The 18,370-nt window shown below is 36.4% G+C and overlaps 3 protein-coding genes across 3 annotated transcripts; 2 read left to right on the plus strand and 1 right to left on the minus strand.

Moving 5' to 3' along the window:
• Positions 1–1,008: 1,008 nt before the first annotated feature.
• LOC100181227 (adenylyltransferase and sulfurtransferase MOCS3) lies at positions 1,009–4,322 on the minus strand. The gene has a single exon (XM_004226309.4). It carries the CDS (start codon positions 3,112–3,114, stop codon positions 1,840–1,842), a length of 1,275 nt encoding a protein of 424 aa, XP_004226357.1. The 5' UTR covers positions 3,115–4,322; the 3' UTR covers positions 1,009–1,839.
• Positions 4,323–4,833: 511 nt separating this feature from the next.
• On the plus strand, positions 4,834–11,925 carry LOC100181009 (phospholipase A-2-activating protein). Its single transcript, XM_002128374.5, has 12 exons — positions 4,834–5,115; positions 5,360–5,556; positions 5,902–6,147; positions 6,416–6,583; positions 6,914–7,029; positions 7,375–7,570; positions 7,985–8,125; positions 8,500–8,727; positions 9,134–9,365; positions 9,947–10,065; positions 10,578–10,721; positions 11,058–11,925. The coding sequence occupies exons 1-12, from the start codon at positions 4,979–4,981 to the stop codon at positions 11,687–11,689; spliced, it is 2,556 nt and encodes an 851-aa protein (XP_002128410.1). The 5' UTR covers positions 4,834–4,978; the 3' UTR covers positions 11,690–11,925.
• Positions 11,926–13,395: 1,470 nt separating this feature from the next.
• On the plus strand, positions 13,396–17,486 carry LOC100178642 (adenosine 3'-phospho 5'-phosphosulfate transporter 2-like). Its single transcript, XM_002128441.4, has 7 exons — positions 13,396–13,602; positions 13,995–14,116; positions 14,493–14,647; positions 15,057–15,209; positions 15,801–15,943; positions 16,325–16,503; positions 16,811–17,486. Exons 1-7 carry the CDS (start codon positions 13,423–13,425, stop codon positions 16,932–16,934), a joined length of 1,056 nt encoding a protein of 351 aa, XP_002128477.3. The 5' UTR covers positions 13,396–13,422; the 3' UTR covers positions 16,935–17,486.
• Positions 17,487–18,370: the final 884 nt, after the last annotated feature.

Consider the following 18,370-nt stretch of genomic DNA (forward strand, 5'->3'; position numbering starts at 1 on the left):
CACGAAACTGTTTTTTTGAATGCAAGTCGAAAAAAAAGACTTTACATGAAACAATAATTAGTCTATTAAAATGGTTTTTCCTTAGTCAAAGAACGAAGTAAATTAAAGTCTTCATTAAAATAAGTGATAAAACTATCTACTTCTGTGTAAAGTATATGCTTGAGTGCAGTTTAAAGAGACAACAGTAAAAATTGTAATACTAATAAAAAGTATTTTTAGATTGCCTGATCCAACTTGATTCATGGTGAACTCTTATAAGCACTGGTAGGTTATATATCATGTACTAACTGATGCCAGTAGCCTGTACTTAATTCTGGATGCTCTTAGCTCTAGCCTTGCCTGGATTGAATCAACTGGTCTGATTTAAAATTAAATATTATGTCAAACATCTCTTTATCAAACATTACACTTATGCATTGCATTTGTTTGCAGTAATTGTTTGGTGCAATGCTCTCATGTAATGATTAATAGTTAGGCCTTGCAACCACATTTACGACTGTGTACCTTTTTTGTCAAGCTGTATATGATTAACTGGGCCTTATGTAACACTGTGTTATATATGTAACGCCAGCAACTCATAAAATTTTCCCCCTCAGCAACAGAATTGCTATGGAGGCCCAACCTACCACGGCAATTTACCAAATGCCTGTTTTTAAGGATGCAATCACACACTTAAAGTATTGAACATGCATTTTAAATAACTGTAATAGCCTACTTAGTTTTTTCTGCCGTAGTTACGAATAACAGTGGGGCAATTCCATAATGTTGTGGTAAATTTTATGCTACCGCATTATCTGCATTATCAGTTTGTACTGGGGCTGCAGCATAGCACGCTTCTTATAGAAGCAACCTAAATGATAACAATGCATGATCCTCTGTGTAATTGCAACTTCAAATACATTTCTGTTTTACCCAAATTGAAACCATAAAACCATCAACACATGCTTGTAGCTCATAAAATAAGTTAACTGCATTCACATATTTATGAGCAGGAATAAAAACTATATATACTTGATTTAATATTCAGTTTATTTCAATGTCAATGGAACTTATTCATAGGTCATTAAAATAGTTGCAAAAGGTCCCATAAATAGTTGCAAAAAAGGCATGATTTATGTCGGCAAGCAAGCAAACAGTGTAGGGTATTTAACTCGGTTTTGGCAGTGGGGGTGGGGGATGCTACATTGCTTTATAACAATTCAACTATTAGCACGGATATAGAGAATGGCAAATCTTAAATTTTCCATTGATTATACAAGTAGCCAACTTGTGTAGTAGTGTATAAAGATTGCAATTTTCTAATTATAGAACACAGCAGAGCAGGCAGGGTGTGAAGGAACAGAAACCAAAAAGTCCAAAAGGGGTGTTAAGGAACAGAACTAAAAGGTCTCTTTTCCTAACTAAGTACTTGGTAAAGAACATCAAATTGTATAATTTTCTAACAAATATAGTGACAGCTGAACTTATGTAGCAGTGTAAGTGTCATGATGCAATTTTATAAAACAGTGCAGAGTACTAGGGAGCCAATATGCGAACTTAGGAATATGTATAAAATAACCAAATAAACTAATGTTCAAATGGTTTATAATTTAAAAGTTTTGACACCTTAGTTATAAATCAGTAATTTTATAGCAACGGCTTTTTCAACATTACATGCTCTATGTTGTGGTGTCAAACCCTGATGAAGTTTTACCAAACGAATACAAAACGTTGGAATAAAATTGATGTTTTTATAATGAGGTCGCAAAAAACTCTATATTAAGTTACGTCTGGTAGCAGAAATAACATAATCTTACATTTATTCATTCATTCAATGTAACAGACATATACTAGTAGTGATTAGTATCTTGGAAAAGATTTATCAACACTATTTGACCAAGCTAGCAAACCACCCTTAATATCTCGTACATTAATATTTGATGGTAAAGTTACGTGCTTCTTCATTATTTCAACAGCTTTTTGTGAGTCATTACCTAATCGACAAACAACGAAAACTTGTAATTTTTCATCATCTTTGACTTCGGCATCTTGAACTGCTTTATCTAGACGTGTATTCAGTTCTTTAACATTCACATTATTTCCACCTTTTACAATTCTCTGACAGCGTTCAAAAACCTTTATTGGAACATTTATGGAGTTTGGCAAAGCACAAATTTCAATTTCAATTTCAGAACGAACGTCAACTAAAACATGAGGTTTCTTCCTATCAACATACAAGTCTTTATATTCCATCGCGGAAATTCTTTCTTCTGAGTTCAATATGTTTAATTTGAGGCATTTATCTGTTGCAGCAGTTCCACAAAACTCCTCATAATTTGGTAGATTATTAGCAGTTATTGAAGGGTCCTTCCCGCACACAGCGCAAGTTTCTTGTGCACCACGTAACTTAATTGTTCTGAACGCGCCATACAAACCATCGAAGACTAAAAGCTTTTGATTATATGAGGGGCTTACACCGACAATTATTTTAATTGCTTCAAGCGACTGCATGCAGCCAATGATCCCTGGTATGACACCAATGACACCACCATCTGAGCAGTTAGTTACAGTTTCTGGGGGCGGAGGTTTAGGATACAAACATCTATAACAAGGACCGTATGTATTCTCTTCTTTATTATGAAAATGATAAGTTGTTAACTGGCCTTCCCATCTCAAAGCACTTCCTGATACAAGTGGTTTATTCAATACAACACAAACATCATTGATAAGATACCTCGATGGAACATTATCTGTAGCATCTAAAACAACATCATATTTACCAACAATTCCAAGGGCATTTTCTCGATCCAATTGCAAACAATATTCATCAACTTTAACCTTAGAGTTAAGCTGCAATGCTGCTTCAGCTGCTGACGATGTTTTCCTCATTTTTCTTTCAGCTTTTGTTTCAGTATGTAAGATCTGCCGATGCAAGTTGCTCAGTTCGACTTCATCGTAATCAACGATCCCAATCTGTCCAATTCCAGCCGCTACAAGATACTGGATAGCTGGACAACCAAGTCCTCCTGCTCCTATTATCAAGATGGAAGAATCTTTCAACTTAAGTTGACCTTTCACCCCGATCTCAGGCATTATAAGTTGCCGGCTGTATCTTGATATACTCTCCTGGTCCATTTTAATTTAATGGTAATTGAAGATTGAGCCTAAATGAAAACAAACAGAACATAATTAATTTTGAATATAAACCAATACCATGCAAAATAATAAAAATATTAAACCAAAACCAACATATTACAGTTGTAATAAAGACAGCACACAGAATAGGTATATTAGTTGCTAATAGATTAGGACCATTTTACTTTCATATTTTGTAAAAACTGATAACGGTAAACCCAAACTGATAACGGTAAACTCATATGCAACTGCTTTACCACAACGGGAAACAATATATTTATTATGATCTGAAATTATCATTTTAACATTGCTAATAACTTGTAATAAGGATCAATAGAACTTGGAGCAGAATCAATAAATCTTAATATAGTTCCACAACATCTATTTTAATCTTTTATTCTATTTGGGCCGTACAGGGTAGCATGACATGGGCCTGAGATTTAGGCCAGAGTTGGCCAATTACCCTAACACCCAGGGTGCTATTAACTTAAAGTGCTACTAATAGGATTGGGCTCCAGGGAACTGGAAGTCGATTTTATTTGAACAAAACTAAAATTGGAGATTCTGGCTTATAGGAAATTTTGTTTTATGTAACAGAAATTACATTAAACAGCACAAGTACATCTACAGAATACAGATAATAATTTATAAAGTGCAAATAGGCTACATTGACAAAACACATTAAATAGTTTGTTGACCTAAAATACATAATCACTGTAGTGTTATAAATAACCCCAAGACATCAATTTAAATAAAGCATTGTTTCGTTAAAATAACTCTTCGACATTGGTTTAAACAATGTTGTTTTGAAAATATAGTCATTGTTTGAAAAATATTGTTTTAAAAAAACAGTTATTGTTTAAAATAAGTATTAGTCATTGCTAGATAATTGCTTAGTCATCATCATCGTCTTCTGGAACGAAGATATCGTAGTCTTCGAGCAGACTAGCTCCGGTCATAGATGCCATTCCTCCGAGGTACATGAACGGGGTGATAATGACGAAACACTTGAGGAGCCCAAGAGGTTCCGTCTTTGGCTTGGAAAGCAGAGCTCCAGTTGATGTTTGGAAAACTGAACGAGTGGTTTTGTTGATAATTGGTTTGACTGCTTGGGTTTTAATTAGTTTATTCGAACGAAGAATGCGAAACAGTGTTTGGCTCATTTTAGCTTTTTTTTGAGCAACTTAAAATGCTATAGGAATTAAATATAACCTGTAAAATATACAGTATGATGTACGACTTGTATTTATTTATTAGAAACGTTGTTTAGACACGAAAAAAACTTGTGAACAAGCGACGTTTTCCTGCTTAAAACTTAGACAAATGATGACACGAATAAAAGACCTGCTTTTGTCTAAAATTGTAAATATATTCTTGTACGACTTAAATACATACCAAATTCAGATTTATTGTATCATTTTTGACTTCAAAACTCGGTAAAACAGAACATACAACACAAAACTACTTTCCTTGATGTTTCTGAACTAAAAGTTTTTATCAATCAATCAAAAAATCAATCAAACGTGACCGCCATATTGTTGCGCATAAGTGCATTGCTACTACGGGTAAAGCGTAATACACAAAATTGTTTTAAATGTTTTTTCCCAAGCAACACACCTAAGTTTTAAAAATAAACTGTAGACCTGTCAATTAATTTAAAATTTTTAATACGTCATTATGACGTAATCACAACAAAGGGAAACTTCTTTTAATCGTTAACCGGGGAATACCGGGGTTATGAAACAGAGTTTCGAAAATCTTTTGTTCCGTTTTTAAGAAGTCTTCTTTCTGCTATAATATAGTTCCTGTTTCAGTTTTGTGTTGCAATTCAAGTATAAGTCAAGTTAGTGTCTTGTGTATTAATATGAAGGCTTTCAAATATGAATGTACAATTCGTGGCCATGAAGCTGACGTTAGAGGATTATGTCCGACGTCAAATCCTCCAAATAGTTTCCTCTCGTCGTCTCGGGATCAAACTGCGAAGCTATGGGTACCAGAAAGGTATTCATTTGTGTTGTAATACATTAAATTATAATTAAGTACCTCTTATTGCAGTATATTGGAATTGAAACGGCAAACATGCGTTTTCATGAACTTTTTAAATTTTACACACTGAATAATATTTACCCTTTTTAAAAATCGTTGAATTCTACCACACATGCCCATGCTAATACCCTAAACTCATTATAATTTTTCATCAAAAAGTTATATATTGTATATCTAATCAAATTTTTTTATTTCCCAGTAATTCTACTGGTTTCCAACAACAACAAGTATTCAAAGGCCACAAGAACTTTGTGTCGTGTATCGCTGTAATGAATGCAGCGAATGAAATCTACCCCGATGGTCTCATATTCACTGGAAGCAATGACCACAATATTCATGTTTATTTACCCGGTGCCTCTGAACCCATAATGGTATTAGCTGGACATTCAAACTCAGGTAGATTTATATTTTATACATTTATTTATACATGGATGTAAGTTTGTGGGCAAATTAATAGAAAATTTTGATCTAACTAAGAAGGGCTTTATACCCTTAGATGTTAACACCCTGTGCACAGAAGTAATTGTGGCTCAAGCAAGATTTATAATTGAAAGTTATTAAAACCTGTAAAAATATTTATGCTATTCTGATTTGATGGCTTAATATGGCAGCCAGCCTAGTCTACTTTATATAGATGAGCACCTACAACAAAGCACACCACGGGACATAGAATAGCTTATAGAGCCTAGTTGGCCCATTACCCTAACATGTTAACTTAGCTATAACATGTCTTTTGTTTAGTCTCTTCATTGGCTGTTGGTAAGTTTGGAACCCTGGTCAGTGGTTCGTGGGATAAAAGTGCAAGGTTGTGGTTGATGGATACAAGTGCGATGAATGAAGGCAAATGCGCCATGGTGATGCAAGGTCATATTGCTGCAGTCTGGGATGTCATTATAATGCCTGAGCAACAAGGCCTCGTAATTACTGCTGCTGCCGATAAAACTATAAGATCTTGGAGGACTGGAAAATGCTTGAATGTATTTAAAGGTATTTGTTTTACTGGGTTTATAGCTTGTGCTGTTTATTCAATAAAATTAAGTTGTAAATCACTTGTTTCATTTAGCAGTTAAATGTGGTCACGCTTTTACTTGACACTTTTACTCCAGGATATTTTACTCTTGGCGCGTTATTAATGTCTGTCCTTTGTTGCTTTTTCCCTTCTATTCATTGTTTTGAAGAATTTTATCTTCGCAACTTTACTTATAAATATAAGTTATACAACATTGCAGCTCTTTTTTTGTCCACATATTTTCAGGCCACACAGACTGTGTTCGTGGATTAGCAGCTCTGTCATCGGAACAATTTCTATCTTGTTCAAACGACGCTACTATAAGGAGATGGTCGATTGATGGACAATGCTTACAAACATATTACGGCCACTCTAACTTTGTGTATTCGGTCACCGTGTTAAATGATGGCCAAGGTATATTAAAGTGTTCTCTATTCACTGTCATATATTTTTGTTACTGTTATTTTTTTCTGAGGTAATAGGCCAAATCTGGCCTAGATCCCAGGTCCCCAAAGACCTCACCCATATAGAATACTGTAATTTTAGCGCCTATGGCATGCCAGGCAACCTTAAATGTACTGCTGTTAGGTGTCTGCGTAAACAATCCAAGCTAAAGTATATTGAATAAATGAATAGTAGATTATGAGGTTCCTAATCCCAAATTTTGTTTTATAAAACGTGCTGCCTATGGTTGGAGTTGTCCCATTACCTCAGTCACATAAACTTAAATATGAATCTTTATAGAGTTTGTAACAAGCAGTGAAGATAGGAGCGTCAAAGTTTGGCGAGTAAATGAAACCAACCCCACACAAAGTATTGCAACCCCTGCTCAAAGTGTGTGGGATGTTGTTACGCTTGAGGTAATTCATATGTTATGTAACTTATGAGTGTTTTAGCAACAATTTATACGCCTGAACCCTGAAGTATTTTTTAGTTTTTTTTAACTTATATTGCAGGTTTTTGGGCTACATGTTATGTAACTTATGTTTTGCATTAGTGGGAAAAGTGCTGTTTTCCTACAACAGTATAATGGCAAGAAGTGTTTTTTAGATTATTTTTCATGAAATATCATCAGGGGTAATGCCCCAAATTTGGCCTAAATTTTGGTTTTCTAACATGGACTTTACCCATACCCATATAGAATAGTATAACTCAGTATATAAAAATTTGCATTTTTTCCTAATTAATCAAGTTGTTTTAAACAGAATGATGATATCGCATTTGGGAGCAGTGATGCCACAATAAGAATATTCACTCGTTCACACGATCGGGCGGCAACACTGGAAGAATGTTCTGCATACGAAAAGGAATTGTCCAACTCAAGGATATCACAAGAAGGAAACCAACTTGGTGACTTAGCTGTGAATGATCTTCCTGGACGTGAAGCTCTTGAAAAACAAGGTAAGCACTGAGCAGTGTTCAATGCATATCAAATGTGCAAGGCTATGGTATTGGTATATATCTGCGGTTCCCAATCTGGGGTTCGTGGACCAACTGGGGTTTAGAAAGCAGTTTCAAAGGGTTCGCAATGTACAGCAATGATTGTGATTTGATATATTTTTTTTGATTGTGATGCATTTTTCCTATAGCATCTTTTTGGTTTATGATACTGTGTTTTGGTTTATAATACTGTGTTTTGGTTCATGATACTGTGTTTTGGTTTATAATACTGTGTTTTGGTTCATGATACTGTGTTTTGGTTGAAAAAGATCTTTTTTACTAATGGTAATTAGGTAATGATTTGGTTAATAGTATATATATTTGTATTAATATATACAATGGTTTCACATATTGTACAACACACTACAAACTTAGGTGAAAAAGATGGCCAAACACTGATGTTACGACATGATGCAGTGGTGGAAGCTTACCAATGGAACGCTGCTGATGGTAAATGGATGAAAGTTGGTGACGTGGTTGGTTCTAATGCTACAGGGAAGAAGACAATGTACCAAGGTAAGGATAGATGTGAACTTGTAATACCATATTATCACTATAATATAGTTTCACATTTCGATACTCTGCTCTAAAGCGTCTACAGCCTTTTTTGGCCCAAGCGTCTAAAAGACCATTGTTCTCTTATGGTTAAACATTTTTATTTAGTATGCTCATATGTCATAGTTGGCCCATTTCCCCAACATTGTATATGACATTCTATTTTATATGGGTGAGGTCCTACAGCAGGGCACGCCATGGGACCTGGGATTTAGGCCAGAGTTGCCCATTACCCAGCTTTGTATATGCACATTCTGTTTTATATGGGTGGGATCCTACAGCAAGGCCCCATTACCCCAACCACAACAAAAACCCTCAATGCATTTTATTTCCAGGCAAGGAATATGATTATGTGTTCACAATTGACAACGAAGATGGAAAACCTCCTTTGAACCTCCCATACAACTTAACTGAGGATCCATGGTTTGCTGCTCAAAAGTTTATAGATGACCAGAATCTAAGTCAAGCCCACCTTGACACCATAGCCAACTTTATAATGGATAACACCAAGGGTGCTGAAATTGGGTATGGGAAGCCATCAGAGTATGCAGACCCTTTTACTGGTGAGTGACCTGTTGTATTGTGGGTTCATCTACTAACATAAGATTATTGCTTCTGTATTGGCCAAAAAAAATTTAGTCTATTACTCTTCTTTCTACATATTATACAAGGGTGAGGTCAATCGGCATTGACACCAAGTGACCTGATATTTAGACTAGCTTTGGTTTATTACACGAAAAATGACTATCTTTCTTTACATATATATCCTACACAGCGAGGCTGTCAAGGGACTTATGGTTTAGACCAGAGTTGGTCTGTTATTACAATCTATGATTTTGCTGTAAATGATATTGCCATCATATCTAGCATTGTTTATAATCCTGATCCTAGGTATTCAAATGTAATCACTGCTCCTATAATGTCTGTTATATTCCATCCAGCAGTATTTATGTTCATTTTCCTTTATAGGTGGTGGGAGGTACCAACCTAATGCATCGGAATCCACCAGCACAGAAGGGGGTGCTGACCCATATACTGGGGCTGGGAGGTATAGACCAGATAGTAATGGTACCCAGGGGCCACAAGGGGGTATAGATCCATTTACTGGAGGGGGTCGATACCGCCCCACTGGGGGTGAAGAAGGGGCAAATTGGGGAAACCCCTCAGCCCCACTCAACGACCAAATGTTGGATCCTTCAAGGTGGGGTAAATTTGCGGGGTTAAGTATTTGTGTGTTTTGTTATTGATTGGTAAAGTGCAAGCATGTTGTTGGTGTCTTCAAGCATTCTATATGGGTGAGGTTCTATATTCCTATAGCATGTACGTCATGGGTCCTGGGATTTAGGCCAGAGTTGGCCCATTACCCTAACATTGTTTATGCACATTCGATTCTATATGGGTGAGGTCCTACAGTGAGGCATGCAATGGAACCTGGGATTTAGGCCAGAGTTGGCCCATTACCCTAACATTGTTTATGCACATTCGATTCTATATGGGTGAGGTCCTACAGTGAGGCATGCAATGGAACCTGGGATTTAGGCCAGAGTTGGCCCATTACTCCAACATTGTTTATGCACATTCTATTCTATATGGGTGAGGTCCTACAGTGAGGCATGCAATGGAACCTGAGATGTAGGTCTATGTTGTTCGCTCATTACTCCATCTTTCACAATATGTTGCTTCTTGTTTTATATCTTGTCTTGGTTGCCTGTATGTTATGTAACTCCCAAATTTCCTAAAAAAATATATTTTTTTACACAAACGTTGAATTATTATTGTCAGGTACGTTCCTGGTGATGATGATGAAACAATGCAAGTTGATGATGTCATAAAGAAGAACACATACTTCCCTAAGACTGGATATATTTTGTTCGAATCTTGTAACGTCAATGCTATGTTAGGTTAGTATGGCTTTGTGTTATGTGGATTTTGAATCTTGTATTTTACATGGGTGAGGTCCCGCAGTGAGGCACGTCATGGGACTTGGGATTCATGCCAGAGTTGGCCCATTACCCCAACATTGTATATGCACAATCTGTTCTATATGGGTGAGGTCCTACAGTGAGGCACGTCATGGAACCTGGGATTGAGGCCAAAGTTGGACCATTTTTCAAACACCGAAAAATAGTGGTTAGGTGAATGCATCACAACTAAAGAATACTGGATTTGATGCCTAATACTGATACCATTGGCGATGTATATGTCATTGGGCAAAACAATTAGCCAACATTGCTTTAACCTAGTGGTCACAAAATTTGTTGCACCACTCTGGGTGTCGGAGTAATGAGCCAACTGTGCCCTTAATCTTGGTTTCCAAATATCTAACAAATTGCACAAACTGTTCATTCTCTACTTTGCTTTTAATATTTTTACACACATCAATAAATGCAATATTTGTGTTTTGGTTCTTTAGGTAAATTGAGGGAATTTGGGGAGAAAAGTGGAAATGATGTTTCTGAATCTGATATTGAATGCTTCAAGCGATTTACCGAAGTTACCACGACACCCAGCGCAAGTGACGTTGAGTTTCTGTGGAAAGCTTTACACTGGAAGGAAGGTAGGCTGTTATTGCTTGTACATATGTCTGTATGCTTGTATTATATATGGGTGAGGTCCTGGAGTAAAGATCTAGAGATTTAGACAAGATTTTGGGCTATTACCCCAACACTCAGGGTGTTACTTTTGTTGAATGTAGCGTCTAGACAAACTTTTTACTTTGTACAAGAACATTTAGCACTTAAGCAAACGATCAAAATCACAAGACTAATATAAAAAAAAGATTGTAAAAAGTTACAAAGAAATTAAATATTGCTTCAGTATCCCATTAAAACTGGGGTGATGTGTATTCTATAAGAATACCCCAACAATCTTATTCAATTTATTTTTCCACCAGAATTTGTGTTTCCTGTCCTTGACCTTTTGCGATTCTCGATTTCCTGCCAACCTTATGTGACTCAGCAAATCTGCCACGACAGAGCAAAGGATCTTCTCCTAATTCTGCTGAGTCATATCCGTGGTACGAGTCCATTAGTGCCAACTAATCGTTTAATCTCGATTCGAATTTTAAACAACTTGTTCAAAACTTTGGACGGAGATGCTTTCATTCTAGCTGGATGTGTTGAAATAATTGACGCAGTTTGTTCATTTCTACCGAACGACCAAACACCCGTTGCTGGCAACAATAAGAACATACAAGTAGCTTCTGCAACTTTGTTTTTAAACCTAAGCGTTTTGATACAAGCTAAATCCACAAGCACGCCCTCAATAGCTGATATGTGTAGAAAAGTTTCCATACGCTGTATAGATGCGATCCTCCAGCATTTATCTAACCCACAAGCTTTAGTTGCTGAAGCTCTTTTCCGACACCTTGTGGCACTTGGAACTTTAGTTTTTGATGACAAGGTGGCGCTACAGAAAGCATGTTCTCTTAATGCTCTTTCAGTTGTAAACAAAGCTTCAAGCGTTCATTCTAGCACTCCTAAAATCTCTGAATGCTCCCAATTTCTTGTTCAAATTTTAAAGTAAATTTCCTTCTCCAAAAAATGATCTTCGCATTAAAAACCTGAGTGTAACAAGTTCAAAAATATATATTTCTCCTGCATTGTAACAATGTGTCAAGTTCCTATCTATATATTTCAATGCTTATTATTTATTCCGATTGAAATGCGTGCTATACCTGGACAAGTTGATTATTTTCATGTACAGTTGAATTGAAATCTTCGTGTTTATTTCATGTTTCAAATAGAAAGCAGTATCAAGCATATCTTGTGTGATTTGTTTATAAAGTCGACAAAGTCGGCATATAACTTAAATTTGTGATGGAAAATGCTAAAGATGTCGCGTCTTCCCACCCAACATTTGTTCATTTAGTATTAACATCTGGTTTAAGAATTTGTGACCATTTAATTTAGTTCTCATTCAGCAACAGATCTCATATTACAGTTGCATATACTGCAGTAGGTCGGTTATCGCATTGTTAGCGACTCTACAATCGTATCATATCCTGTCTGAATCATTAGTCGTAGCCACTACAATGGAATGTATTCACAAATTCTAATTACGACTGATTAAAGCTACAGCTGTACGACAGAGTTTAAGACAGGACCTGTTTAATATATTAGATATTGCTTAGTTGGTTCGTAATACAGTCTGCGTACAAAGTCCTGTTTTAGGACAAGTTTTCTATATAGTGGGATATAGTAGGATGGGGAAAGATGGGACACCTTTTCGTTCTATTTTTCGTCTCATTAGGCAGTAATCAAAGAACATTTAAAGAGTTGTAAAACCGTATTCTCCCATAGACCGTTGTTAATTGTTTAGAACACGATCAGGATATTTGAACATTATGTGCTAAAGGTGTCATCTTTCTCCACAGTACTATACGTATAGAGATGTTCGCCTGCTTATGTAAAGACGGTTTAGTTTCAGTTTACAGTAATTTGGCTAAAACGCATTACTGTTGCATAGATAAGCCAATATGTAGCGACTAGTCTGTTAATAAAATCGTTCGAATCGAATAGTGTATTATGCATGTTACGAAAATATATGCAATTATAGCCCACACTGAATATACAGGATCGCTGGTTGGGTTATATGACTCCGTGCTGATCCGACTTCATATACAGGCTTCAGCGAAGTTCTATATCTACTGTAGTACTAATTGCTTTTATAACCAGAGACCAAGCAGTTCACGATATCTTTTTGGTTTCATTCCTTTTTCTGGAAAACACGTACACGATACAGTATCGGGCAAAAGCTTACTTGACGGCCGGGCAAGAGCTCGTAAGAGCCCGCCATGAGCCTAGACTGGCCTTGACGTATTGGTGCTGATAGTGGCGTTAGTTGGGTAGTTCTCGTTTTGTTATTGTGTTAGGAAGAGGCGAGTTATATAAAAGACGGAATCACGTGACAGCAGTGTGACGTCATGCGATAAACGATTTGAGCCTGTCAGTGGCTGAACGGGATATCATTAACCCGTTCAACGTTTGTTTTCATGAAAATAGTCTCCCATATTATAAAGTCGTATCCGCAGTGTTGACATTGATTAACGGAGTATTGTGGCTGGGTAATGTGACGTCACTTTAAGCGTCGAGTTGCAACACAATAAAACTATGGCGGACTTCCTGCTGGTTTACATTTTGTTGCTGTGTGCTCTATTTTAGATTCTGTTTCTTATTCTTTATTATACAAAGACGAACATGCTTATAAAACGACAATGTTTGCGCAGCTTTTATCTGTATAGGTGTTTACGACAAGTAATGTCTGAAAAAGTGCAGCAGTTTCAAAGTTATACTGTGGGGGACAATATGCCGATCAAAAATAAAACTGAAACAGTCGTAGAGAAGAAACGAGGAATATACGCCCTTCCACCATCAGTTCAACTGGTTGTTCTAATCGTGATCGTGTTTGCACTCTATGTAGTGCATAGTGGTTGCCAGGTATGTTATGCGTATTACCCCTTTGAATATAATAATGCATACAGTAGGGTGGGGTAAGACGGGACACCTTTGGCACATAATATCCAAATATCCTGATCGTGTTTTAATCGACTAACAACAGTCGTGGTGAAACGGTTTTTATATTTGTTTGAATGCTAAGGATTAAATAAATGGCAGAGCATAGCTGTACATAACATATATTAGGGTGAGGAAAACATGGGACACGTTTTTATTCCCATTTGGTAATAAACAAGAATTTTTACAAGAATATAAAATCGTATTCTCGAGGCTTTAAAAGAGCGTTGGTAATTGTTAAAACACGTTTGGGGAATATGGGATATTGTATGCTAACGGTATCCATCTTGCCCCACTCTATACACCATATTACACAGGAATGGTTGTTCCGAACCGAGATCAAGGACTATGGGATGGTGGTTACTTTGATGCAGTTTGGTTTCTGTACAATGTTTGGCATGGTAGAACAAAAGATACGATCCGGGAAATTAGAAAGAAAGTATGAATAAACTAATTAATGAACAAATTTTTTAATAAATGGGTGAATGAATGTAAATTATTTATCAATGCTTGGCCAAAAAGGACAGCCGTTATAATACGGGTGTTTTTTCGTACGCCTCGTGTCTGCTTATTACCCACGTGTGTAACTTTGTAGGTTATTGTTTTTTTTACTTTTACACCTTTTTTGTGTCTCATATTACGACAAACCGAAACGTATATATAAATATATATGTATGTATACATTTGTCAACTTAAAAATATTAATCACATCATGGCCTACTCAATGTATTGAGTAGGCCATGATCACATTTGCTAAAGGTGTCCCATCTTACCCAACAGAACTATATGCTTTAAACTATTATCTTCTTTTCCAGAGTCCCCCTTAAAACATACGCAGGCATCGCGTTGCTAACCGTTGGTACCAGCGGATTGTCCAACACCTCACTTGGTAGCTTGAATTATCCAACGCAATTAATATTCAAGTCAAGTAAACTTATTCCTGTCATGGTGGGTGGGATCCTAATACAAGGTGAATGTAACTTACTTTATCCTCGCGTGGCCGGAAAACGACAGTCGTTATCACACGGGTTTAACACCTCGTGCCAGCTTACGAGTTACCTTGTATGTTACTTTGTGGGTGGTAAGTAACTGTATGAGGGCCCATGGGATTGCAATCTTTGGATCAATTGCAATCTTTGGATCAATCCTTTTTAAATTCGACTCCCCATTGTACGGGTCATGTCTTTACGCACACTTTTATTTCTATTAGAAGTTTAGTTATATAATTCTGTAAATATTCTTTGTGGGAGGAAAATGGGAGGAAAAAAGACAATGAAAAGTCAAACCATTTTACCCCAATGTTATACCAACGAGACCTGCACTGATTGATATATTGTAAAAGTCTGTTTGTATTTATTCGAGTTTAATTAACTTTTTAGGCAAGAAGTTCTCCATGTATGACTTGGTATCCTGTTTATTAATGACAGTTGGCTTAATCATGTTCGTCCTCACCGATCAAAAAGTTTCACCAAACTTTGAAGCAACCGGGATAATTCTTATATCGCTTGCTTTATGCTGTGATGCCGCTATTGGTAAAATAGTTGATTTTCGAAATTTTCTTTGTTAGATTCGTGTGCCCAGTATATGTAGGGGCAATAACGGTTTTGCAATAGCAGTGTATGGGCCTATAATGTATTTCATATCATTTAACGTGGCCCTTATGAGTCACTTTGTCGGTGTAGTGTATAGTAGAGTGGGGGAAAATGGGACACCTGTTCGTTCTATTTTCTTGTCCCATTTGGTAGTAAACAAAGAAAATTCAAATAATCATAGAACTGTATCCTCCCGACTCCCAAATACCGTTGTTATTGTGTTGAGAACACGATCTAAATATTTGGGTATTACGTGCTAAAGGTGTCCCATCTTCCCCCACCCTACTGTATATGAACAAACTCGTGTCAGTCTGTTAGGAATTACCACGTTGTCCACGTATATAACTTGTTTTTTTATCGTTGCTTGGCGGAGCCACGACAGCAGTTATAACACGGTTGTTCTATTTCATACCTCGCGCCCGCTTACGAGTTACCACGTATGTAACTTTGTTTTTGATTACGAAACAAGTCTAATCTATAATTACCTTTTAGATTTCCCATATTTTAAATTAAACACGAAATGTTTACCAGGTAATATACAGGAAATGACGTTCAAACAGTACAAGCCACCTAACGCAGAAATGGTTCTGTATTCTTATGGGATCGGCTTTATAGTTTTACTTGTTGGAAATTCTGCGTTCTCACTTTTACATGTTGTTGGGATTATTGTTTCTGTAAGTATGAGTAGTCTAGCGTTTGCAAAGTCTGGCCAAAATCATTGGCTGTTGTGGTAATGGGCCAAATCTGTCATTTTAGATCTTCGAACATACAACTTTTATCATTGCATAATGTATTCTGTGTTCGGGTACTTCTACAGACTGAGCATGGCTTAAACAAACTTAAACATTTACCTACAGCTTAATCTATACCTGGTGCATGTTATCACAAAATGCGTGTTTAAAATCTGGGCCGTCTACAATCTGTGTTGGGGTAATGATGGGCCAACTCTGGCCCAAACCCCAAGCCTTTAATGGCGTGCCCTGGCTCATCCTTATATAATATTAAACGTGTTGTGTTTTTCAGGCGCTAAAAACTATGTTCATATCTATTTACAGAATGCGCAAATAATGGTCGCTCTGTTTTTCTTCTCTTTCTCCGGATATGTTGGTCTACATTTCGTTTTGGATCTTGTCAAAATATTCGGCGCTTTGCTTGCTGTTACTGTCACTACTTGCAGGAAAGCAGTTTCAATCGTTCTCTCATTCATGTTCTTTGCCAAGCCATTTTCCATTATGTAAGTTATGAAAACTTTATACAAAAAATATTAACTTCTTTTTTTACTTGAAACGTGGTTTAACAACTATTGTCTGCATTTCACTAACGGTTAGAAGTTAGAGGGACACCTTTAGTACGTAATATCCAAATATCCTGATCGTGCTTAAAACAATTATCAATGAGAGTCGTGAGGTTATGGTTTCTTTGAATGCTATTTGTTTGCAATGAAAGGGGACAAGAAGATAGAATGAAAATGTGTCCCATCTTCCCCTACACCATTATATTCATTGCACAACTGGCTATTTAAACATTTACTTTCTTTGTAGGTACTTATGGGCCGGATTGTTGGTTTTACTGGGAATTTGCATCAACATTTACAGCAAAAACAAGGCGAAAATTAACGAAAAGGTGGCGGCTTTTATAAAAAGAAAAAAGACAGAAGAAAGTTAAATTCCTGCTTTTTCTTGGTTGGTTGCCAATTATAGTAGAGGGGAAGACGGGACGCTTTTAGCACATAATATTTTATAATTCTTTGATTGTTCTTTGTTTACTACCAAATGGGACGAAAAAAATAAAATGAAAAGGTTTCCTATCTCCCCCACCCTACTGTATTTATTTTCCTCTAATAGTGAAAACCAGAGTTCGTATATAAACATTTTTTGTATACCAACTCCGGTAAAATCTACATTTCTTTGCTCTTTGAACGTTATTTATGTATAGTAAGTGGGGAAAGTTGGGACATCTTTAGCACATAATATCCAAATATCCTGATCGTGTTTTAAACAATTAACAACGGTCTATGGTAGTCGTGAGGAAACGGTTTTATATTTCTTTAAATGTTCTTTGTTTACTCTTAAACGAGATAAGAAATGGTACGAAGTGTCCCTTCTTCCCCCACCCTACTATATATATATACTATCCCGCGTTTTTAGTGTTCTACTTCGCAGTTTGAGATCCGTAATCTAAATACAGACAAATAATAAACCGTGTACTTTGATCAGAGTCGTTTAAAAGCTAAATAGTCTGGACTCCTACACACTAGATCAGAGTTCGCATCGTCATACTATGACGCAACGTTGCAGAGGGATTAATGACGTTGTTTGATTGACATCTGGATACCGGCAATATCACGTGACCCGTCACGCGTCGTTGCGCTTAATAAAGAAATGTAAACAAATCAACTGGAGTTTGAAATTGTGCCTATAAACAAGGTTTATAGCTAGAAATATTGACAGATATTAATTTAAAGATTTTTGTAGCATAATGGGCAATATTTTTAGTAAGATTACGTTTAAATTTCATATATTTTATCTTCCAAATTTGGAAATATAATAATATGTTGTATACCATTTCATTACCTATATAGTATTTAGTAATAGTATGTATGTATATCTATGTACGTTAAGCTGTTAAGAGTCATACCCACTGTATAATTCATTCATATATGTATAAATACACCATTGTATTAAACAGAGCTGACAATTATTTCCTGTAGAACAATTTGTACTGCAGTGTATTGATAGCATCCCGTATTGTGTTATATGTGTGTGGTTCATAATACCCACGCTCTGGTGTAGTTAGTACTATTATGTAGTTAAATCAAGGCTTGGTATCTAAGACCAGAGCTGTATGTGTTAGTGTGTGTTAATATGATACACTGTGTCAGTCTTGTGTAGTCAGTAGACTCAGTATTACTATGTGTTTGAATTAAGGCTGGCTATCGAAGACCACCAGAGCTCTATGTGTTAGTGTGTGTATTAATATGATAGACTGTGTTACAATGGTAAAGTCAGTATTATTATGTAGGTAAATCAAGGCTGGATATCTTAAGACCAGAGCTGCAAGTCTGTGTATTAATATGATACGATGTGTCGGTATGATTCAGT

The sequence above is a fragment of the Ciona intestinalis genome, chromosome 8, assembly GCF_000224145.3.
Source record: "Ciona intestinalis chromosome 8, KH, whole genome shotgun sequence".
In the NCBI taxonomy this organism is placed as follows: Eukaryota; Metazoa; Chordata; class Ascidiacea; order Phlebobranchia; family Cionidae; genus Ciona; species Ciona intestinalis.